The following is a 26,648-nucleotide window of genomic DNA, read 5'->3' as shown; positions in this document are numbered from 1 at the left end:
ATGAAGGTGCTGTAACAGAATGCTGCAATAGAAATTGCCCTTTGAAAGGACAATACCGATTTACTACTACTAAAATAGTGGGGTTTCAATTTACATCAGTCTTTGGGGTTCCAAACACCAAATCGTTGAATTATGTTGGTAATGATGGAACTTGTGACCATAGTTGGCAAACGATGCTGTTGGGAAATGCATTCCTAGCTGGCCACCTGGTACAGGCCCCTGTTTCTAGTGTTGGTTTGGTCTTCTATGTGTTTTACTCCCCATGTGCTCGGCCTTGTGTATTGACCCCGCCACCATTATTGGCCTCGTTACCCATATGATTATTAGTTTATCTGCCTCACCTGTCACTTTTGTTGCCCTACTGTTTTCCTTAACTTAAAATTCCCTTTGTTAATCTTGTCTTGTGCTGTTTTGTTCCCTTGTGTCGGTCTTGTTTCACTGACTTCTGATCTTATTTTTGCTGGTCAGTGCTTTGTTCATTTATCAGTTTTTGCTTAGTCTTGCCATAGTTTTACTTAGTTTGTTTTCTGTCTTGTTTTGCTCCATCGAGAGTCTGTTCTGTTTTTTCCACTGTTGCTGTGTTCCACTATGCAGTTTTTAGTTTTTTTATCATAAAGAATTTTTGAATGCACACTGTCTGCAGTTTGGGTTCTATCCATAAACCTGACAAACCTAGGTTGGGGAGACATGTCCTCCTTACTCGTAGAAATATTTTTAGAAAATAAAAAGTGTTTCTATTCTTCAGAAATGATATATATATTTTACAAGCTTCTGCAGACGTACAAGGAAATAGTAGTCAGCCACCTAAAAAGACCTTTAAGACCCAAAAGAATCCTCTGCCAACCAATCAGAACCAATGCACAAACAGTAACGGTACAGACCAATTTCTTTTCAGGTGTACAGGGTAACAATGCTAGATTAATGACTCTTAGGTTACTTTTAACACACGATTGTGTTGTTGATAATGAAAGTAATTTGATCATAACTTGAGAGTAGTGTGTAATTTACTTTTGCATTAAAAAGTGGCATTTTCTCACCCTTAGTTGCATCCCTCACCCTCAGAGAGACAATGAAGCTGCATATACAATGGTAAAAAGGGAAATTGATGTGCTTAGTCAGAGATATGTTCTTGTTTTTTATCTGTCAGTTGACAGGCAACATTTTGATTTATCCATCAATGTTTTTAAAATTTGGTAAAGGATGGAAATATTTTGGTATGCAACCTCTTCACACTCCCACAAACCCCGTGGAGTTCACTTATGAACCCCTGTTTGGGAAACCCTGATCTAGATTATGGCTCTGCCATGTTCAGCCAGTCCCTCCATTTATCTGTTTGAACACAACAGCCTGCTGCCTCAGGCTCTTCATGAAATCTTGGCAAAGAAGATCCAAAAGAGGGCAGGGGGTCTGGAGCACGGTCACCCCAACCAGAGAGATTTGAGCCGATTTATGCACTGGTCCCATTTTTATGTATTAAATTATGTATTTTCAACGCTGTTATGTATCTATTTCATCCTCCGTTCCATTTTAGTCTTAGCTGAACAGTTAACAATATCACACACAGCAAATAAAGAAGGCTTTTCGTCAGTCTAAATATAGGCAGCAGAATGACAGGGAGAGTTCAGATTAGCCGTCTTTTCTGAAAATAGCACGGAGAAGAATCGTTTCTGGAGATTAAGATAATTTACTGCTTTCTGTGGTAGCGCTCTAACAGAGTGCTATTTCAGGTCAAAAACAAGGAAAAATACACACTCAAGGATATAAACACAGGGGCAAATTTACTAATAATTGAAAATTAATTTATAAAAGTGTGCACAGAAAAGGTTCTATTGCACAGTTTCCATCAAATTCACATGTTTTCTGTTTGTTCTAATGTTGAATCCAGATCATTTTCTTCATGGGGAGCACATGCCTGCAGTTAGTCATTAGTAGGGCTGTGCAGCGAAGCCACTCTCTGTATCTGTTGCAATGGCAAAATTATATATATATGTATTTGAATATGGACAGGACTTAAACTAGAAGTGCATCAAAACTACATTTATAAATGTAACTGTTCTATTTAATGTTTCCATATAGCAAATGTGCCTTGTATAATCCATACAAGTATTTATTTTTTATTATTACTAAAATAACTGTTTATTTTATTTATTTTTTGCACGCAGAACAGCACGTCGTTCACTCAGAAGTGTGCATAGACAATGTAGGCTATTAATTGAATTTAATCACAGCCTTTTGTGGTTTAATAATCACATATGACTATATCACAATGTTGATGTTATTTTAATTAATTATGCAGCCCTGAAGGATCATGAAATTAGTCTAATGATGCCCTTTAGGAACTCAAGTGGGCAAATAAAAGGCACAATGAAGCCCTACACAACAGTCCATTCTTGCTCTGTGCAGGTGACATGCATTTGCTTTGTTTTATAAATTAATCACACTTATTGATCAGAAACTTTACCCTCTATGTTTAACTTTATGTTAAACATTAACATGGACATTTCAAAAAGTTAACAATATATCCGATATAGGATCTTAGTTAATGTTACTCTTGACAAGTGGGCAATAAACAGACTCCATCGTGGCCATCCCATTGAAATTGAAATCACACCATGCACATTTCATTAAGATTATACTTTAGTCATCAAACTGGCTTCACAGACTCATCAATGCATTGCAATTTTAGATCTGTTTCTATAAAATATCGCTTTATCTATTTGCATGTTGGATAATCACTCAAAATGTTTTTTCTATTATTCAATATGATTTTTTATTCATTTTGAAGTCATTATTCATGCCTTTCCAAATAAGCTATTTGGCTTCTGGCACATCCCTAGTAATTAGCATATCACACACCACACCATGTCCATACCGTATAAGTACTTCCTGTGCAACCTCTGCTGTACAACCATTCATCCCTCTATGCAAACCTATCCTTAGAAAAACTAGTTAAAACACAATTAACACTTTTTTACTGTATGAATGCAGAAACTACATATGAGCGGCTACCTTTATATGCAGAATCTATCCCAGATCAAGCTACTGTACAACACACATCATTTTTGTAACTTTGTAAATATATCAAACTTACTGTAGGGTCATTTAGATATTTACAGTAAAGTAGGTTTATAAAGGGTTTATAAAGAGGTTCATTAATGCGTCATTTACAAATCATTATAAATCATTAATATACGTTATAAGAACATGCATAAACAGGATGACTTTCATGCAATTTGCCAAATAGTAAGCATTTTACCTCACATGTTATAAATGCGTAATAACACCTGCTCAACTCAAGTGACCTATGAAGATGTACCTTAATGTAAAGTGGACTGATGAAGCATTTACTAAGGAGTTGTTAACATTAGAAACATATGTACATATGTAAAGTTTAGTAAATGATATACAGTATGCTGATATACAGTATGAATGAGCATGAAGAGCTGGGAAGTGTTTTTACAGAGGACTTTAGGTTACTAGGACTAGTTAAGGTAGCACCATTTTTTTTACATCAACATGAGAAGGAAAGTGACAACACAAGTGAGTCAAGACATTATAGTAATGAATATAAACACAAAGTGTAGTGTAGCAAAATGACATAATCCCACTTTTTAATCTCACTATATTAGTCCATTTTTATGCATTATGACATCAATTATTAATAGGGTATTTTATGTTTTTGATTAAAATAAGTATGAATATGTGTATTTATTAAGCATTTCCAAAGAAAATCTCATACACTGCATGAAAGTTGCCCTTTTTATTCATGTTGTTATTATTGCATATATCAATCATTTATAATGCATTCGTAAATGATTTATAAGTAATTAATTAACTCTGTTAACAAATGGAACATTAATGTAAAGTGTTACTTTATATGCTAATAATCATACATCAAAAACAAAATATATATATTTATATATATATATATATAAATGCAGTCTGATTTTTGTGTGGTTTCAGTGGGTCCTAAATGTTATACTTAATGTCGAAACGTGCAAAGTTATTGATGAATTATGATTTCTGCAGGGAAATGCTCAGTTTGATTTCAGACTATTTTTCTTGATTCTTAAAAAAATGGGATAGTATGTGATAGTATGAATCTTGACATTTTCCATGCAGTAATGTTTATTCTTATAATAAATATGGATCTATATGCATCCAAACGTGTGACACTTCAATCCCATAGGATGAATTTATGGGAAGGTTGGCTGAACAGATGCGCCTGCGTTCCGAAGAACTACAGCAAACAATGTACAAAGCATCAGTTCACCTGCACATTGAAATTGCCTGTTACTGCTCATCAGTTGTTCTTGTTAAATCTGAATTAGTATGTCCAAACAACACACTTTGATGATTTACAGATTTATGATTTACAGATTATTTTATGCTTCTGAGCAGAATCAGTTCTCCAGATCCAAAGACTACCTTGGAATCAGAAATGTGTTTCTATATGGGATTGACTCCCAGCCCAAATATGTGTGTACACATGGATTGAAAATGAGATGGTGTGTTGTGTGGTACCTCTTTAATGAGTGACATGAAGCGGTTGCCGAAGCGCCAGGGCTTGTGGCGGTTGCACTGGAGTGAGCTGACAGTGATTTGAGGAGACTGCTGGACGGCCACTGCCACCACATGAACTGCATCATACATCAGGGCAGCATCTGTCTGAAAGCACATACAAACACACTGGTGTCACCAGCAGAAAACCACCTGAAGCTTTCCAACACTGATTAATCAAGCCTCTAGAACATGTGAACATTTCAGTGTCATGATCCGTGATTCAACTCAATGACCATTCACAGAGTCGCCTTCGAATTACTGCCATACCTCCGTATCGAAGACCTCTTATTCCACAGACCAAAATAAAATCTAATTATTGTTTGCCTTGGATGATTGAAAAGCAATCACAACACTTCCCAGACTGAGGCCGGTATGGAAATCATGCCTGAGGGGGCTTCAGAAATTGCCATCCTGCCAAATAAATAATAGGCTAACCTGTCATTTTCCAGCTTTTGTCTCTGATTGTCTGCCACAAGGTTGTGTCTAAAGACGGCTCTGCCCTAATAATAATGTGACTTCACACATGGTTGTTTGTAAGCTTGCAGGGAAATGATTCAGAGTCAGACCGGCCCAAAAAATAAACATTACTGACTTTAGACACACCACCATCTAGACAGAACGTACAGTACAATAATAATAAATAAAAGCACTATACCAAGAGATTCAGTGTGTCCATTACTGAGCAATATGTATTGAAAATCTGCTATTTATTTATTAGAGCAGTCAGAATGAACCCGTTAATGCATAAGATTAATTTAAAAAGTTTAACTCATTACATTTTCTTCATCAAGAAAGAGTGGTGGTGGTGGTGTAGTGGACTAAAGCACATAACTGGTAATCATAAGGTTGCTGGTTCGATCCCCACAGCCACCACCATTGTGTTCTTGAGCAAGACACTTAACTCCGGGTTGCTCCGGAGGGAATGCTCCTGTAATAACTGCACTGTAAGTCGCTTTGGATAAAAGCATCTTCCAAATGCATAAATGGAAATGTAATCGTTATTAACACATTTACCATTAATACAGTATAAACCAGCATAAACACTTGTTGGAAGGGCGGAACTTTTGTAATGTGTATGCCTGGAGTCATTACACTGATGGACACACCACAAACCAAGGTGAGCCTACAAGCTTAGCATAATGCAGCGTACCATAGACACTAAATTGAGGAAGACTACTGTTGGAAGGCTCTTTCCTATGATGGAGCCGGAGAGGTTCTTATCTTAGAAAATTAAAGACTCACTGCACACACACAACAGTGCTTCCGTGATAAAAGCTTTTATATAATTAAGTAGCATTTATTGGTGTTAAACAGTATATTTTATAGTGAATATAAACAGTTGGATTCATTCTTCATACTGCCAGTCATTTAGATACACAACTTACTATTGGTATTTATTAATAATGCAACAACTTACCAAAGGCCGTGCTGTGTGAGTATAGTGCCCATATTGTGACTTTATTCACAAAATAAAATTAAGTGACTTTTTGCTTCATAAAACAGATTCTACATAATTAACACTTTCATTTGCATGAAAATCTTTTTTTTCTTCAGCAAATTAAAAACCCTGAACCTTACCAGGAATTTAATTTTGAATCTGTTAGAAAGAGGCCATGGCATTTCTCAATTTTGTTCCGTACTAATAAGAAAAGTAAATGGGAATTGGAGCTTTCATGCTCCAAAAATTACCATAAAATAATCCATATGATTTGTGCACTATATTCCAAATGTTCTGATGCCATACAACAGCTTTTAAATCTGGTTTATTGCAATCTGGCACATATGCAATAATTGCTTTAGTTTCTACATTCACTTGTAAAAATAATAGCAAAATAACTTTTGTGTTCAACAGAAGAATGACAAAACAAAATACAGGATTAAACCGATCACATTGCTTCAGAAGACATGGATTAAACCACTCAAGTGGTATGGATTACCTTTACTCTGCCTGTGTGGCCTTTATGGAGCTTGAAAGTGTTGGGCCAGACTGACTTGCATTGTATGAATATCAACATCTCATATCTCCATCTAAATATCTTTGTTTGCTTTCTGCAGAAGAAAGAAAGTCAAACGAGTTTGAAAAGGCAAAAGGCTGGGTAAGTGATGAGAGAATCAACACTTTTGGGTGAACTATTCCTTTAATAAAATAATGGTTAAATGAAAGTTTTTGTCCTCAAAGACTTTATTATGTAGTAACAGCTAGGGCTGGGTGATATGGATAAAAAAAAATTATATCTCGATATGTTTCCGCCTATTGATGATATTTGATATATAAATGGTTCTGAAATGGTTAAAATATTTTTTTATTTCAGAGGAATCATAATTTCACCCAAACAGCCATTGCAGCCAAGCAGTTTCAATTTAGGGAGGCATTGAGGAGAATTGGTTCTAATAATGTTCATTGATATGCACATTTAATTTTATTTACAATGGTACATAGTAGCTAAATAAAAAGCATTATTTACTTTCATATATGTTTTACTTTTTTGTGAATGGACAAGGTGGAGCTTTTATTTTGAATAAGTTGTGCGTTTTTGTACGAATTAAGTTGTATGATTTCTTGCGATTTTGCCATCTCATCCTATTCTTACAAAGTCTGATGAGATTATGCTGCCAAATCGGTGCATACCTAATATAAATGATGTATTAATTGATGGATTACTTGAGTCTATTGATATCCCTAATTATTAGTTGGCCAATACCAATGTCTACTGAAATAGACAGATAAATACGGTCTGCTCAATATGCTAACTGGTGACGCCTTTGACAAGGTTCCCTTATGACTGGGGGAGGAAATACTCATATGATATTAATAATCTGTCCAGGAGCGAGCGTTGATGGAATCGAGATGTTGTGAAAATTCAGCGGGAGGCAAGTGGCCCATGCTGGTTGCCTCGGGGTCCCAGTCACCAGCTGCTGGCCAGAATGAATAGAGGGGTATGTGTTTGGAAAGTTTGACTGGTGACTGTTTCGTACCACCACAAAGCTGTCAGTCACCCTCCCACTTCGTCCAACACTAACACACAGAATGGCTTCATAATCACTTGTCCGCCATTCCATGCCTGTCAATCAATCAGAGTGTGAAGGGAGTGCAAAGTGGTAGGCGCTAGTCTTAGAAGGAGATGAGACACCAAGCTGAGACACAGGATGAGACATTGTCAGGCACAGACGTGCTGTGAATTCACATGAGCGATCGCCCCCATCCCCCTGTTCCCAGCATCTGGACGGGCCATTAAAAAAAGGACAGCAGAGGCTGGGGCAATCGCTGCCTATCTGCGGAGAATACACATTATCCTTAGTCATCCAGTCCACTGCTGAGGCATCGCCCGTCAATGAGCCCGGCTTATGCATTGTGAATAATAAATAAGTAATAACACCAGACAAACAGAAGACAGGGCCTCCACCTGAATATTCAATGAATGAATATTTAATGTCTGTGTGTATTAGTGCGGCTTTTGTGGGGTTGGGGGTATAGGGAATCAAAGCACAGGGTGCACACGCTCTCTCCTGGGAGGCATGCTTTGGTTTTCTTCAGATTTTCATCAAAGATTTATGGGTCCATCAGTCTGGCTTACTCTGTACCAAAGCAGCCTTTGGCTTACTTTGTACCAAAGCAGCCTATAAATATATGCTAATGACAGAGGACTGGTAAAGACTTGTAAAACATGGTAGCTTCCATCTTAGAGATTCTAAAGAGGTGATTCTGCTGTTCAACTGGTAGAGCATGGCGATTGCAATGCTGAGGTCAAAGGTTTGACATAATGTCAAGTCTTAATAATATTATGAGATGGTGAAATCATAAGAAATCACACAAGTTGGCTCGAACAAAAAAACTCCTTCTACAGAGAAAACAAAAAAGAACAACGCTTTAGCCCCTAACACATACCTAACCCTTACCATATATTCAAATCCCTCACCAAACCCTAAACCTAACCATGATTTTAATAGGAAATTAACTTTTGTCAATCACAGAAGATAAATATTGTGGTTTGAAATTAAGCGTTTTGATTGGTTGGTCTGTATAGGAATAGAAGTTTTATAATATCTAATGATTTAGCTTGTATCTCGTAAGTCATCTCATTATTATGAGTTGTCTTGATACTATGTTGGGTCGATTACCTGGAAAAATGTACACCTTGAGTACCTGGTATAAATGTATACCTTCACTGTAAGTTATTTTGAACAAAATTATCAGTTAAAATGTATACAAAAGATTCTAGAGTTAAAGGCATGAAGATAGTAGTAGAACAAATCCACACATTTTAACCCCATAAGAACAAATTGGTTATCATGGGCTGGAATGATCCATAATGGCATTCCGCAATTTTCATTTAAAAAAGAAAAGATTTTTCCATTGAATTTCGTATGTGCATGATCTAGTCCAGGTTTTGTTTGAGCCACTAAAAACATTCTGACTCCAATTTAGCAAGGGTACTAAACCAATGGCATGAGTTTGGGTTGGGACTATCTGACCAATGGCAGAAAGGTTGAATTTTCAGGAAACCTGTTTGAAAATAAAAGTGATTATCTTTGCAATTGCATTTAAATTCGGCCACAGTAGGTTGAAAGACCTTCAGCTGAAATCGGTTTGTGCTTACCAATATTTTAATCACTGCCCCCAGCGGCCAAAGCTGGATGTATGGGCAAATGTGAGCTCCAGTTTGCCAGCCTAAATGTCCACAGAGGGGCACCAACAGCCAAGCTAGTTGTTTTGAGCAGCAAATAATGTAATGACGTTTTATCAACTCCACAACCTAACCCAAATCCTTAGTAAAAAAAAATCTAAAAATGTAAGGGAAAATGTAACCTGAATCAAGCTCATCATTGATTATATGAATGTGCTTGCTTCCTGGTTACCAAGGGACCAGAACTTGGAACTTGTCTCTGAGGCACCACAGAGAAAAAAAAATTAAATCATGGACCTTGGCATAGGCAAAACTGGCATAGAGTGTCAATATTCTGAAGGGGAGCACAGAGCACCTTCAACATTCCAATTCAACCACTGTGGATAAGCAACAAAAAAGAGGCAAACTGTAAAATAAGGAAAAGAAAAAGAGAGATTGAGGCAAAGTATTATGAGAGTGGACACCAGAGAATGGCGTTCATTTCTCTAGCAGAGCCCAACGGGCAAACCAGCAAATGATTGAGCAATACAACCACTTCACTCTATAAACATCTCATTAAAATCAATTATGTCACTCCTGAATGAAATCAAAACTAAACACTTTAAGAGCCATGACTCCCATGTGTCAGCCGATGTGAGCATTAGCTCAGATGTATTTTCTTTTCACACCTCCTTCGCACTTGCACTCTTGCCTTGTGCTGAAAGATTTAATCTTCTCTGCTTAGATTGCTTTCAACACTTTTATGAATTGATAAATGTGAAGGTCTGGTAGGGAGGGTTTTGTACGTCCCTGATCGGGGCTCTGGATAAAAATGTGACCATGTGGTCATGCATTGCAGCATAACATCTTCAGCAGGGCTTATCAGCACTAATTAGTTGTGTTGCCAAGGCATGCATAACTATTAATATTAGCTATTATTGCTCATGTTTAGGGTTAGTAATCTGAACAAACTTTCATTTAGGGGTTGTCTGCATTGCTGATTACTCAATGAACAGTATGCGTAATGCTACACAAATTTTGTCATCAGCACAGTCCGTGCGGCCCAGATACTCTCAACCTGCGGGCATGTGCGCATCAATGCCACATGCACCAGCTATAATGTACTAAAAGAGTATCCCAAAATAGCTGTAGTGGACGTGTGAAACACGTTCGTATTCACTCATGGTTAAAAGTATACTTTAAAAGGCAACGCGGTTGACTGAGTGTGATCCGATCCTGAACATTGAAGTATAGGGATAGGATCTGGACTGGGTTTGTTTGCCAGGAATGTTGGTCAACATAAGATATGACATATCCTACTTGAAAAAAAATCATGGTCAACAATACGTCTCTCTAATTGGGTAAGACAGAGATTGATTCATTCTGATGTATAAAGCACATGTGTGGGAATACTCATTTGTTGGAACATGATCTTGCACTCAAGTTCAAAACAGGTGGGCTAAACTGATCTCCCAATGCTCTTTATGAAGAGTGAGGTTAGCAAATCTGTGTCAAGACAAAACCTTGGAGATGTCATGCTATTAGCTGTCAAAAGCACTTACAACTGACACATAAAGCACTGCACATGTGACCATTCCACGCTTTAGCTGTCAGGTAAGCATACTGTACATGCAGCAAATGGGACTGACATGCTGTGTTTCATCATAAAGATTTTTAAGAGTAATATAGGTGTACACAAGCATTTAGAAAACTCCCATTTTTATTTCAAATTCAAAGTTGAATATTTTTCTCTTTTACTATGTTGGACAGTCCCTTTTCCTTTCTTAAAACATGACTGGTGCTAAATAAACATGTCGACCCCAACCCTACACAATGAAAGGTCTTCCCATAGGGACAGTCCTGCACACAGTGCATCAATGGTGCTGTCAGTCAAGTGTGCTCGGGCTACAAAGCCCAGACTACACAGAAAATGCTGAGGTTTAGGAACAATGCTTCTATGTTTGCGTGTGAGGGACTATTTGCTTGACTCCCAAGGCTAGAGTAAAAAATACAAAACATTTTAAGATCTTTATTCATGACGTTTATGATCTAAAACAGAATGTAGACATGGCTCACTTGAGCTGCCAGTATGAAGTATCTACATGTCCGTTATATTAAAAAGGCAGATTTTTACAAAATGATCACACATGAAGTTGCTTTTGAGGATTCCGGACAAGCGGCATCTCCTATCAGGCATTTTTGCATTGGCTGCCATCAGCAGCATGGGAGACCTTTGTGTGAATCCTGTGTTGAAACCAGGAAGTAATCGTGTTTGCATAATCAGTGATGTCCATGACATGTAGGTTGCTTTTTTCCCTCTAACATTACATTTTTACTCCACTGATGGTTAAGTTTAGGATTGGGGTTTGGGTTGAGGGGTACAGTTTATAAAATATGCATTCTTCTTAACAGTATTACATCCTGTACAGCTGAAACAGCTGGCTTCACAACTTGCTTTTGACAGCTTCTCCGTGGACATTTTAGCTGGAAAATGGAACTCTCATGTGCCCATATGCCCAACAACACTTCTCTCTTTGGCCAATGGGGGCATTTTGTTAAGCACCTAAAGGCATCAGCAAAAGAATAGTCAGCCTTCTTATTACGATATCACTGTGAGATCAGTCTGATTTTAATGATAAGATTAAATGTGTTCAAGGACAAAGGTTGGGGGCATGTTGTCACATTTGTATTATTGGCGCAGGTTGTCATGTGTGTTTTAAATGTCATACATATCTACATTTATCAATTGCATGATTTGTTAGCCAAAACAATGTTTTGATATTTTTGTAATTTACCTTTTCCGTTTTCATTGTTTGATTAATTGTTTTGTGGCTCATGATCATTTTACATTTTATTTTACTACTATATGGCACATACCAGTTCAAGGAAATGAGTCAGACAAAAATGCCTGTAAAAATCAAACATTACCCCTTAATAATAATAATAATAAAAATAATTTCTGACTTTTGCTCAGTTATATAAAGCCTTACATTATTTGTGTTTTTTTTAATTGCTTAAACTGGGTCCTTAATTTTCTGTAAAATTAGTTAGCTCATGAGGCACATAATCTCCTCTTTTTCATATCCTTTGCAAATTATCAAACTAAAAAACAGTAAAACACAGAGAGGGGAAAAAACGTATAAGACTGTAGGCTTATGGGGGGGATGTGTCATATATGCCCTTAATTAAATTCATTACTGAGCATGATGATGTGTGTCCGAAGAGCTATCATTTCTTTCAGGCTATCTCTGTGTGTGTGTGTGTGTGTGTGTGTGTGTGTGTGTGTGTGTGTGTGTGTGTGTGTGTGTGTGTGTGTGTGTGTGTGTGTGTGTGTGTGATGAGTATACAAATAGGCTGAAATTTGGCCCCAGTACAACAATAGCCGCTTTTGAGATGCAGGGGCCTCGAGGGCCAAACATCATATCCAGTTTCATACACACGCACACACACACACGTACACACACACACACACACACACAAACGTTGGTATGACTATCCATAAACATAATGATTTTTAAACTATATGAACTAAATATTCTATCACTTAAAGCCTGACCCTACCCCTAAACTTAACCTTCACCAAAAACTTTCTGTATTTTTACATTTTCAATAAAACATAATTTAGCATTTAAAGTGATTTGAAAAATGGGGACACTAAAAATGTCCTTATAAACCACATTTATAGCATAATACTCTTGTATTTACCAGTTTATAACCTTAAAAATGTCCTTGTAAACCATCTAAACCTGTACACACACACACATACACACACGCACACACACATAAGCTTGCTTATTCTCTCTAGCTCTGTTTACGATAACATTTTCTGATGTAACAACTGGAAAGTTATGCATACATATTCCCCAGTGTTAATTTACCAGTCCGTAATGCATGAACAAAACTGTCCACTTATGTTGCCATTCATTTTTAGGAAAACTATTTGCTCTAGTTTTTTTTATTTTTTATTTTTTGCTTTTATATTAGGTGCTACTAGTTACAAATCAGAAAGTGAAATGGAAAATTCACACAGCAGTCACGCTCTGGTTCAGGAGGTTAACTGATTTTCTGATAAAGGTAAGGGAGTCTGTTTCTATTTATACCTGAAAAAGTGACATTTCTGGCTCAAGTCATCTACAACAGTGTGGGTCTATTTGGACTGAGTCGCAGATAGCAGGGAAAGAACAGTGCTAAAGTTTTCCCATTTGAAAACACCCAAGTGAAATTTAGAGCTGCAAATACAGATTGAATGGTAATCTCACATTCAGCTAAATGCATCTAATCTGTACTGCCATATTTTTGCAGTGTGATTAAAGAGTAAAACGGAATCAGCTCAAGCTAACGATCTGCTCTCAATCGGGCTTCCCTCGATGTTGTGGCATGCAGACCTCAAAATTGATGTGACACATTTATGGTGAGAAGTTTCTAGCTTATAGTGTTATGGAGGAAGTCCAGAAAAATCTCTCAAACTGTGGGCAGCCGTGACACGCCACACAGGACTGAGGAGGAAAAGAGTAACACTGTGCTACACAGCAAATTCTGTGGTATTACATTTTCTGTGAAAGCCCCTAAAGAGTTACAGTGAACCTGTACTTAAATTAACCTCAGCTCAGGTTAAATGGCGCCTTCTAGTGGTGTGACTTTTTTTGGTGTTGCGTTTCGGAACATCCATTCAGTGTTTATTTCACATATGGGAACTTGAAGTAAACTGAGTCAACACAGTCCACATTTGATGAGCAACTCAAATTAAAAAATGGCAGATATTTCTGTGGAAACTTAAGATGAAATGCAAATGATGACAAGCTTGACATTAAGGTTTTTTTTTTTTAGAAATGGTTGGTTTTAGTGTAAAAGCTTTTAAACAAAATATCTAACCAAAATTCACAAGATAGTGGAACTGCCTTTATTGTACATACATCACATTTCTTTTATTTTTTGATGATGAAAACACACAATGCGTGTTTCAGTACCAGTTCAGTGTTTATTTTACATACAGGAACGTGTATTGAGTCGACATGCTCCACGTTTTAATATGAATATGAAAACTGGCGGGCAGTTTGGTCAGCTTGGTATCCGATGAATGTAAGTGAAATAGCAAGGTAAGACTTGTTCATTTGAATATGGGAACTTAGATAAGAAGTTTGGTCCATAGTTCACTTGGGGAAAATTATGAAAGTTGGTTTGGACAAACTGAAAGGAAGATTTTGAATCATTTTATGCATTTTATTTGACTTTAAAAATGGCAATTATACATACTGATCACAGAGTTTAAATGTTGAAATGCTCTAATGTTTCTGTACCTAATGTGGTAAACACTCTATACCAAACTGTGATTCTTGAATGTGTTACACTGATTTTTGCAGCCTTTGTGCCTTGCATTCAAATAAATCAAGCTCTTTTGGAAACTTGGTGTTGTTTATTTCAATATTGAATACACAATCATTGTTCATGCAGTCAATATATAAGTTGAGAAATATACACTTTTTCAGAGTAAAGTAATGTGTGCTAGGGTGTATATATTTACCCTGTCAGTGTAAAATCAAACAATGAATTTGCAGGGAGCAATATTTAATTAACATTAGAGTATATTTTTACTTAATTAATTTTAAAATAATTAACACTATTGCAGTGTATATATTCAATACTTTTGAAAGGGTTACTTGAACACCAAGCAAGTGGGACTCATATAGACACCAGAACTCAATGTAGTTGTTTTTTAGTTTTTTTGCATTTTATTACACATCACCACCTTTACAAAATTGTTTCATGGTTTTACAGTAGTAAAATTAACTGTGATATTTGGACAACAAAGTTATAGTTAGTTTAACTGTATATGCAGTATTAGTTTGTCTCATTTTTACCTGGCTGATTAGGTTAAAATTAATATTACTTTGCTCCAAGTTATTGCCATTTCGCCAAACGAACCAATTTACATTTAATTATATGCACATATTCTGAGAAAACAGGGAAATACTATTTCATGATCAACATTTGGCTGGAAAAGAAAAAAAATAAAACTGAAATAAAATGTGTTGCAATTTTACATGTATGTATGTTTTGTTTATTTCAAATGTAAAAAAAAAAAAACTAACTGCTAAATAATTATATTGACAAACTATGTATATATACATACACACATACTGATGGCCAAAAGTTTGGAATAATGATCAGATTTTACTGTTTCGGAAGGAAATTAGTACTTTTTTTCACCAAAATGGCATTCAACTGATCACAATGTATAGTCAGGACATTACTGATGTAAAAAACTCCAACACCTTATTCTTGAGTAATCATGCTAAATTGATCATTTGATACAAGAAAATCACTTGCCATTATATCAAACACAGCTGAAAGTTATTTGGTTCCTGAAATGACGCTTAACATTGTCTTTGTGTTTGAGTTTTTACAGTAAACAATAGACTGGCACGTCTTAAGGTCAATATTAGGTCAAAAATTTAAAAAAGAAACAGAATTCTCTAGAAACTCATCTGTCGATCATTGTTTTGAGGAATGAAGGCTATACAATGCTTCAAACCGCCAAAAAACTGTAGATTTCATACAAAGGTGTACACTACAGTCTTCAAAGACAATGTACAACTGGCTCAAACAAGGACAGAAAGAGATGTGGAAGACCAGATGTACAACTACACAAGATGATAAGTACATCAGAGACTCTAGTTTGAGAAATAGACGCCTCACATGTCCTCCACTGACAGCTTCATTGAATTCTACCCGCTCAACACCAGTTTCATGTACAACAGTAAATGACTCAGGGGTGCAGGCATTATGGGAAGAATTGTAAAGAAAAAGACACTTTTGAAACAGAAAAACAAAAAGAAAAGGTTCGAGTGGGCAAAGAAACACAGACATTGGGCAACAGATAATTGGAAAAGAGTGTTATGGATCTTAACCCCATTGAGCTTTTGTGGGATCAGCTAGACTGTAAGGTGTGTGAGAAATGCCCGACAAGACAGTCACATCTATGGCAAGTGCTACAGGAAGTGTGGGGTGAAATTTCACCTGAGTATCTGGACAGACTGACAGATAGAATGTCAAGGATCTGTAAAGCTGTCATTGCTGCATGTGGAGGATGTTTTTATGAGAACTCTTTGAAGTAGTTTAAGAAGTTCTGAAATGTTTTTTATAATTGTAATAGTAATTTTTCACATTATTATTGTCCTGACTATAAATTGTGTTCAGTTGAATACCACTTTGGTGAATAAAAGTACCAATATCTTTCCATAAGAGCAAAATCTGTACATTATTCCAAACTTTTGGCTGCCAGTGTATATATATATATATATATATATATATATATATATATATATATATATATATATATATATATATACACATACACATACACATACAATACATGCAATGGCAATTTGTTTTCCATGGTATTTTTGGAATCAATTTGCTTATAATCATATCTTCATTTAAGTTGAAATAGGAGAAAGTATTTTGATGCACAAAATAATACACAGATCAGCTTTAATTGTTGTAGTTTTTCATTTTATCAAACTAGTGAACCTGAAAGAAACCATCTAAAGATGACGGAAATCAGAAACGATATGGACAGGCAAGTGCTTGTGTACATGGAATGAGAAATGCCTGCAGGCTGTTGTTTGTTTTTGTGATTCTGCCTGGGGCAATATTCCAGATGGAGCTTTATGTTTGTTCTCTCAGTGCTATCAATGTGCTCGGTGTAATTTCTCCCTAAACTTCAATGCCTCTGCAGTTTTCTGACTCCACCCTGCCTCAGTAAACACCACCGTCTGTTTTACAGCCTGAGTTATTTGGAGTTTTTGAGACGTAGAAGCACACAGAGGGCATTAAGAGCAGAAATATACGGGCGAGATGGGCCTCACCTCGCCATTAGAATCTTAAAATGTTGTCATGAGAACAGGCTCGATGGGGAGGCAAATTGACTGTGTAAAATGTATCATCATTATGCTCGGCTTTTCGGTTGTAATGACAATATGCTTTCTGCGTATCCCATCTCTGCACTTGTCTGGGAAGCGATGTAGGGAAATGACCCCTGAAGATGAGTGATGGAGTAATGACAACATAGTCATAGACAACATAGAGTTAAGCGGAGAGAAACCAGAGTGTCCTGAGCAGATGGAGTGGACTTGAAAAGGCGGCTGGGAATGAAGAGAAACAAAGCGCTGGGAAAATAAACATTATAATACAAATAGATCAGACTCTTATAATTGATGGATGAGCTACATTTAGAAGCTGTTATAAAATAGAATAGAATCATATATTAATAGAAATGTAGGTTATAATTCCAATTGTATAGATCCTATAGTTAGACTGATAAACTATATTGTTTGGTGAAAGAAATGTTTATTACAATTATTAATATGAGAGGTTCAGGATTTGGCTGGTTAGCTACTGCTGGAGCTGGTACTCCATTATGAAAGCAAAAACCATGTTTCTCCATTGACAGTCATTCAAATGTCATTTTTCTGTGGCTACAGAGTGATTAGTCACATGGCATTTACAGCTCAGCTGATTGGCCGTTTAAGGCCCATAAGCAAAGATGTTAGCATGCATCCAAGCAAGTGCTATTGAGATGAATAGGAATGCTAACTCTCTCCGGGTGTATTAGAACCCCCTTATTAATATTAATGGTAACACTTTATATTTTATGCCTTGTTAAGGGCATATGAATGACCATACTGAACGATAGATAGATAGATAGATAGATAGATAGATAGATAGATAGATAGATAGACAGACAGACAGACAGACAGACAGACAGACAGACAGATAGATAGATAGATAGATAGACAGACTTAAGCACATTCCTCCTGATTTTGTTGAATGATGCTTTGGCACACACTTTCTCTCTCTATCCCATAGATCCATGACACGCTGTGACTCGAGGGAAATGAGAGTAGAGATCCACTCAAGTACACTCCGCTTCGCTGTCGCTGATCTGCCCATCGCTCTCTCAAACACGCGTGCTTACCCTGCCAGACCCAGAACCATGTTGAACACTCACCTCCCCGCACACACCGGCACAAGGTCGCTCATCACTTCCCTCCAGCCGCATATTAATTACCTCATTCACACAAGTGAACAGCATACAAAAATCTACTTAAGACCCCACTGATTACTCTTGCAAATATCACAGCACCTCAACAAATCATTTGTAAGGAATTAATGGTCAATCACAAACTTAGATCACCTATAACAGAATCATGTTTTAACATGTCTAATCATTCGCAAAACAGATCGCATTGAACACGCATGTCTGCAGAAACATACATGGTACCATGGGACAAAAGTAATATGTAAAATTTAACATGATAATTATACAATAACTTTAATACATTAGTTTACCATGAAAAATATACACAACATGCCCAATTTCGATTTTTGTTTTTATAACATAAAAGTAATTCAGCAGAAAGGCTTTTATGACTACATATACCCTTACAGTGCTTCTACTATAAATATAGTAGTTATAGGCTTTACTGTCTTGCTGTGATTTCTACTATAGTTCTAGTCTGTCATCTGTGCCGCTCTTCCTTCACTTCACTGTGTAATCAGTCTACACATCAACATCTTTTAGCTAATTACACATCCAATCTCAAGTCCTTGCCACCCTTTAATTCGTTCACATTTTGATTTAAATGTATCTACTTCCATTAAAATCAGGCAAAACATTTCAAATCAGTTATGAGTGTATATTTTGCCAACAAAACTGCTAACTTTTTTTAAGCAGAGCTATATGTGTCCTGTGATAACATAGTATGTCTTTAAATGTCACTTGCATAATTTTTCCCTATCCAGTTCATTTTTGTTGTCGGACCTTCATAGAATTTCCCAAAAGTTTAAACACTGTAGCTCTGTTGCGCTCTATAAACATTCCCCTAATTGTTGGAGCAGCCTAAGACAACATTGGAGAATTTGGAGTAGGACTATGTCCGACCATTGGAAAATGGTGACAGTGTTTGGGGAAACTGGTTTGAAAACAAAATCTAGTCGCCAACGGTCGCTGTCGCTCACTTCGCAGGAATTTGCCAGCTCTCATTGAAAATGAAGAAGCCTATGTTGCTTTTTTGGCTGCAAGTTGCTGCATGTGTAAATGGGGCTTTAGTATCAATAGGGATCATTAGCATTAAGTATCATGAACTATTTTTCATCAATATTTTTAACAGCATTTATTAATCTTGTTTAATCATAATTTAGTCATTTTAGTTAATAATGAATTAATTTATGTTAATGTAAATAACTTTTATTGTTAAAAAGTATATTTCTTAGATTGAAATTAGCATTAAACAATATTAATAAATGCTTAAAAATTATTGTTCATTGTTACTTCTGTAAGGAAACGTGAAGATAATGGACTCAAATGCAGTAATGGATAACAGGTGAAACTAATAAATAATAAACAAATGCTGGCTGACAAAAGGGTGTGGCCAGGGGGAAACAAGCACAACAAAACACAAAGTCATGTGCTTAACAACGACACAGCCAGGGTTGAGGAGTAAGGGAATACATGTAATGGGATTACGTATTTAAAATACAAAATATTGTAATAAAAATAACTGTGTTCCACTACAGTTACAATTAAATGGTAATTAGAATTACTGAAGAGATTACTTAGCATTTTATTGTCATTTGTTTCATTTAATATTCAGTTCTTTCAGGTGAAAACATTTATACATATAAATGATGTGATCCAAAGTGCATTTGAACAGCGGTGAAACACTTTCTTATGATGTGTTACATTCATACGAGCAGACAGAGACGTATGTTTGAAGAAATAGAAATAAACCTTGTGTAAATTGTTAGCTTTATGCTAAGATAAAATGCTATTTCTAGCCATTTTACATACACGTTACCAGCACGATTATATTTTTTTATCAAGTAAATTCATGTTAGATCATAATTTTTTTTTTTTTGTAAGATCTTTGATATTAGGTCAAAAATCATATCCTTGATAATCATTTTGTATTGTTCTCCAGTAAAAATAACTAAAAATCCTAAAAACAATTAATTGATGTTGTTTTAGAAACAACACTGCATAAGATATTTGGGTTTTTCAGAGAATGTATTTTGTCTTACTGTACTGACAGAGTTTTTATAGTCAAAACAAGTGAAAAAATCTACCAGTGCTGAAGAAGTAATCCAAAGTATTTAGAATACATTACTGACCTTGAGTAATCTAACAGAATACATTACAAATTACATTTTACAGCATGTATTCTGTAATCTGTAGTGGAATACATTTAAAAAGTAACCCTCCCAACCCTGGACACAGCACATAACACAGAGAACAAGGAGAACAGGGCAGGATAAACTGGAGAACCAAGAAAAAACTTAGAGATGACAGGATCCTAACAACTTCATGTTAATATATGCAACCTTTTTGAAAGATGTTAGTGGAAATTGTAACCTGTACTTATGTTTTATTTTATTTATGTTTTCTCTGCTGTTCATTATCTCTGTATGGTAAAGGTAATGTACTGTGTTGAATGAAAGATATAACAGAAACCAAGTAATGTATATCAGATGAAACTGATAACAGATGAAACGTAACATGCAATTACAATATTAACCTTTCAAATTTTGGGTCATTCATGTGAAATTAGAACACCAGCATGTCTATTCTTGTGGATCACATATTCATCTATAATAAAGACATGAAATAAAGAAATGGAACATGAGAATGACATTGTCACGCTAATATCAGTTTAGAGACGGAAAATCATTTTTTTCTTGTTTTTCTGTCGGTATGTAAAGGATCCCAGGGCTAAAGCCATAAAGTAGCTTCTTGATATCACATCAAACATAATGAAGGAGAAGAGAGAAAAACAATTAGCTAAATGTTTCTGGGGATCAGAGGTAATAATTAGAGTGAAATGAAGTGACAGTTTTAACAGGCAGGAATAATTTCACATTGCCCTTCATCCGGAGGGAAATCTGCCCTTTAATTGAGTTTGCCGGCTCTTTGTTTGGCAAACAGGCTGAAGCTTGGCTACGATTACCACGATCTCCTGTTGTACCAAGTTTCCACGGCTCTTATCATGTCTGTTTTTCCTCACTTGCACTCTATTTTCATCTTTCTCTGTCTCCTTCTACTCGCTCGCTCGCTCGCACACTCTCAACATCCCAAACACACTTTATTTTACACACATTGGTATTGTCCTACAGAGACCCCCAAAAATAACCACCCACTCTTTATTGTGGGCAAATGGATCCAGTGTCCCAGGAGGGTGGATGCAGGAGGGGGGATTTTGATGCTGAAAAGTACTGCCGCCAGTCAGGTCTTGGAATAACCCGAAGCTCAATGGAGTGTTAAATGGGAAATCATCTGTATTTCTGCCACTGCCGTAATGTCATTGCCCCCCCATCCCCTCACAGGCTCGGTGTTGTTGCATGAGAGCCCTGGGTTATCTAATCTACCGTGAACATTTCACCACCGCATGCACACAATAGGCCATTGCGTTTGTAATGTATGTCTGTGCTTCTTGACACAACAATAGAGACAAGCACGCACTCCCAGCAGGAAGAACTCCATTACAGATTTCAGAAGAAAGCTGCTTCTTCCACTCCAAAATATTCACTTGTATGGTTTATCTAGAAGAACAGCAATCCACTTGCAACTGCCATTCTGCTGCATCAGCACTGTAACCGAGATCTCCCATAGGTCAGAGAATTTTGACTGCGCACCTCGATTGGTTTAAGCTCTTTCTTTTGCTTATAACAGTGTCAATTTGTCTGGATTGTGGTTTGGTTGCTTGATCTTTTTTGACATTCACAAAGTGAACTTAGATCTGAATTGGCAAAGATGCCCCAAACAATGGTGCTTCCATGTCTCTCATTCTTTAATAAAGAGTTCTAAACCAAACCAACCAGATACTAGATGAATTGCCAACCAGAAAAAACAGTTGATCTGCATAACTATTATAATGTTACACATTGCAACAGCTGGAGCCATTGCGACTTCTCTGGTTTGACTGATTTGTCTTCAGGATTGTGAGTGCAACCTGCAGCACCTGTCAAATAGTGTGCCATTTTACCTCACATGCTGTTAGACTTATTGAACATTAAAAACTGATGGAAATGTACCTTGTTGTAAAGTGGACACATATGAAGCATTTCTCTGCTTCTGAAAAGATCTGAAAAGTGTTTTTGCAGAAGAATTTAGGTAACTGAGTCTAGGTAAGTTGGGACTCAGAGTAGCACCATTCTTTTGACATCAACGTGACAAGGAAAGTGACCGCAAAAGTGAGTCAAGACATTTCAGTAATGAATAAAAACACAAAGACTGTAGCAAAAAGAAATAATCACTATATTATAATAGTCTATTTTTGCTTGCTACATTGTGACAAAATAATTAATTAGGGCATTTAATGTTTTTGAAAAATGCTCACTATTTAGCAAGTATTGCATGAAAGTTGCTATTTTTATTCATGTTGTTTTAACTGATCACTGATCAGCCTCAGAGCTCATGGTAGGTCTTTGTTAGAAGATGTATACATTGTTTAACAGAAAATGAACAGTATTTAACCTCTGGGAACCCTTCAGTTAATCTCGATAACAAAGCATCTCAGGCTTCACATAGTTCTGTTAATAACACAATAATTACACATATTAGCGCATAATAAAATGTAAGCCAACTAACTTTAAATACAAGGCCAAATGTTGCTCAGGATCAATTGTTTCACAGTAGCTTATTTTCTGCACAACAAGACTGCCAACAGTTGCAGTAATGTCTCCTACTCGCCCACAAACATCCACAACTACCAGCAAAAGTGCACATCTTCAGCTCTTTCAATCTGTTACGTTTTTAATATTGTTGTATTTAAGAATGGGGTATCCCAAGAATCAACAACTTGTCCTTTTAATTTGCTTATTGAGCAAAACAATGACAAACTCATCTCGACATCTTCTACTAGCGGACAAATTTTTAACCAATTTAATGTAAATACAATTAAGAACTGGATTTGCATTTCTAGTTGCTGTTGAAATGCAATAAAGAAAAGAACAATCACAATTCAGTATGCAAACTGTCATGTTCATTGTTGTCCTTTGTTCTTTTGTGTACTTTTATTTAGAAATTCCTGTTCTGTTCCTAGTCTTGTCAGATCCTGTTTTCCCTCCATGTTTTGTATCTGGTTTTTATTGGTTCATTGTTTGATTACTTTGATTCAGTTCTTGTTTGTCATTGGTTTTAGTTAATTATCTTGTTAGCCTGTTTCAGAGTTCTGTTTGTTGATTGGCCTTGTTACCCTTGTCCTTGTGTATTTAAAACCTGTTTATTCCTCCATTCAAATCAAATCAAATCAAATCACTTTATTGTCACACTACCATGTACACAAGTGCAACAGTAGGTGAAAGTCGTGTGTGCAGTTCCGAGCAACATAGCAGTCATGACAGTGATGAGACATGTTTATATTACAATAAACAACATACTTACACAACAACAATTTACATATCAAATGTAGACATACTTACACAACACAATAATTATATACAATACACACAATATACAATAAGTGGGAGTAGATGAAATATATATAAGTAGTTGAATTGAGGAGAATATGTTGACAGTCCAGTGTGAGATTATAGCTGAATAAAGTGCAGTGCTAATTATTGATCGTGATAGATCAAGTGTTCAACAGTCTGACTGCTTGGGGAAAGAAGCTGTCATGTAGTCGGCTGGTGCGGGTCCTGATGCTGCGATACCGCCTGCCTGATGGTAGCAGTGAGAGCAACCCATGACTCGGGTGGCTGGAGTCTCTGATGATCCTCCGAGCTTTTTTCACACACCGCCTAGTGTATATGTCCTGGAGGGAGGGAAGCTCACCTCCGATGATGTTTCTGGCAGTTCGCACCACCCTTTGCAGGGCTTTGCGGTTGTGGGCGGTGCTATTGCCGTACCAGGCGGTGATGCAGCCAGTCAGGATGCTCTCTACAGTACTGGTGTAGAACCGTGTGAGGATGTGGTGGTTCAGTCCAAACTTCCTCAGCCGTCTCAGGAAGAAGAGGCGCTGGTGAGCCTTCTTCACAACGGCCTCAGTGTGGACGGACCATGTGAGTTCTTCAGTAATGTGGACACCGAGGAACTTGAAACTGCTGACTCTCTCTACTGGTGCTCCATTGATGGTGATGGGGCTGTGTTCTCTGTCTTTCTTCCTGAAATCCACCACAAGCTCCATGGTTTTACTGACGTTGAGGGAGAGGTTGTGCTCCTGACACCAGCATGTCAGAGTGTGCACCTCCTCTCTGTAGGCTCTTTCATCATTGTCAGTGATCAGACCTACCACCGTCGTATCGTCAACAATGATGGCATTGGAGCTATGTGTTGCCACACAGTCATGCGTGTATAGGGAATACAGTAGGGGGCTGAGAACACAGCCCTGTGGGGCTCCAGTGTTGAGGGTCAGTGATGAGGAGATGTTGCTGCCCATTCTAACCACCTGACGTCTGCCTGACAGGAAATCCAGGATCCAGCTGCACAGTGAGCCGTTTAAGCCCAGAGCCCGGAGTTTCTCATCAAGCTTGGAGGGCACTATGGTGTTGAATGCTGAGCTGTAGTCTACAAACAGCATTCTCACATATGTGTTCCTTTTTTCCAGATGGGAGAGAGCAGTGTGTAGTGTAGATGCAATGGCATCATCAGTGGAGCGGTTGTTGCAGTAGGCAAACTGCAATGGGTCCAAAGAGGGGGGCAGAACAGAGCAGATGTAATCTCTGATTAACCTTTCAAAGCATTTGCTGATGATGGGGGTCAGAGCAACAGGACGCCAGTCATTTAAGCAAGTGATTGTGGCTTGCTTCGGTACAGGCACAATGGTTGATGTTTTGAAGCATGTGGGGACTACAGACAGGGAGAGGGACAGATTGAAAATGTCCGTAAAAACACCAGCCAGTTGATTCGCGCACGCTCTGATGACGCGGCCCGGAATGCTGTCTGGGCCCGCGGCTTTACGGATGTTCACCCGTCAGAAGGATCGGGTTACATCCACAACAGAGACGGAGAGTGAATCAACCTCTGTAGCGTCAGCAGCGAGTGCTCTCTCGGCGAGGGCGGTGTTACTGTCCTCAAAACGAGCATAAAATGTATTAAGTTCGTCCGGGAGAGATGCAGCGGTGTTCACAGCGGAGTCTTTATTCCGTTTGTAGTCCGTGATGGTATTAATTCCCTGCCACATGCTTCTAGAGTCACTGGTGTTGAACTGACCTTCAAGTTTGTGCCTGTACTGGCGTTTGGCTTCACTGATGGTGTTACGGAGGGCATAACTGGCTTGTTTACGCTCCTCCGTGTTAGAAGAATTAAAAGCGGATTGAGTGCCGCGCGAACCTCGCCGTTAACCCATGGTTTCTGGTTGGGGTATATCCGTATTGTTTTGGTCGGAACAACATCCTCTACGCACTTCCTGATGAAACACGTTACGCTGTCAGCGTAAACCTCAATGTCGTCATCAGAGGCGGACCGGAACATCTCCCAGTCCGCGTGATCAAAACAGTCTTGTAGCGCAGAGTCTGATTGGTCCGACCAGCACTGGATCGTTCTGAGGGTGGGTGCTTCCCGTTTCAGCTTCTGCTTGTAAGCGGGCAAAAGCAGAACGGAAGAGTGGTCCGATTTGCCAAATGGGGGGGCGGGGGAGGGATTTGTAGCCATCCCGGAAAGGAGAGTAACAATGAGCTAAAACCCGGTCCCCTCGTGTGTTGAACTTTATGTGTTGGTGGTATTTTGGAGCGATTGTTTTGAAGTTGGCTTTGTTAAAGTCCCCGGCAACAATGAACGCAGCCTCAGGGTGCGCGGTTTCCTGCTCACTTATACTCCCATACTGTTCCCTGAGTGCCCGGTCTGTGTCGGCTTGTGGGGGGATGTACACAGCAGTGATGATGACCGCTGTGAATTCCCTCGGCAGCCAGAATGGTCGACACAGAAGCATGAGATATTCCAGATCAGGAGAGCAGAAAGACTTGATGAAATGTACGTTCCTCTGATCACACCAGGATTTGTTGATCATAAAACATACACCACCACCTCTGCTTTTACCGGAGAGGTCTTTCGCTCTGTCCGCTCGGTGCACAGAAAAGCCCGTGATTTCGATGGCCGAGTCTGGAATCTCCGCAGCCAGCCAGGTTTCTGTAAGGCAGATAACACAACAATCTCTCGTCTCTCGTTGGAAAGAGATCCGCGCTCTCAGCTCGCAGAGCTTGTTGTCCAGAGACTGAACATTTGCCAGTAGTATACTGGGTAGCGGGGGTCGATTTGCACGACGTCTTACTCTGTTGAGAACGCCGGCTCGTTTTCCTCTTTTCCTTCTGCGTTTCTGCGGCCGGGCAGCCCAGACAAAGGGCTCCGCCGGTGTGTTTGTAAACAGCGGGTCGGCATTAAGGAATTTGAAGTCCGGTTTTCGATGTGAAATTGTAGAACCAATGTCCAAAAGCGTTTGGCTGTCGTAAACAATAAGGCAGACAACATCCAAGACAAAAAAACAAAGA

The 26,648-nt window shown here is 37.9% G+C and overlaps 1 protein-coding gene across 2 annotated transcripts in view; it reads right to left on the bottom strand.

Annotated features, from left to right (window-relative positions):
• LOC127655889 (glutamate receptor ionotropic, kainate 2) overlaps window positions 1–26,648 on the bottom strand; it is a 301,274-nt gene that overhangs the window by 144,015 nt on the left and 130,611 nt on the right. For both annotated transcript variants that reach the window (XM_052143929.1, XM_052143930.1), the window contains exon 7: window positions 4,525–4,668. In XM_052143929.1, the coding sequence (XP_051999889.1) occupies window positions 4,525–4,668 (144 nt within the window). The remainder of the gene's footprint in view (window positions 1–4,524; window positions 4,669–26,648) is intronic.

Source organism: Xyrauchen texanus, chromosome 15 (genome assembly GCF_025860055.1).
Source record: "Xyrauchen texanus isolate HMW12.3.18 chromosome 15, RBS_HiC_50CHRs, whole genome shotgun sequence".
Lineage (NCBI taxonomy): Eukaryota > Metazoa > Chordata > Actinopteri > Cypriniformes > Catostomidae > Xyrauchen > Xyrauchen texanus.
The sequence above is the reverse complement of the archived record's forward strand: the minus strand, read 5'-3'. Positions and strand labels throughout refer to the sequence as shown.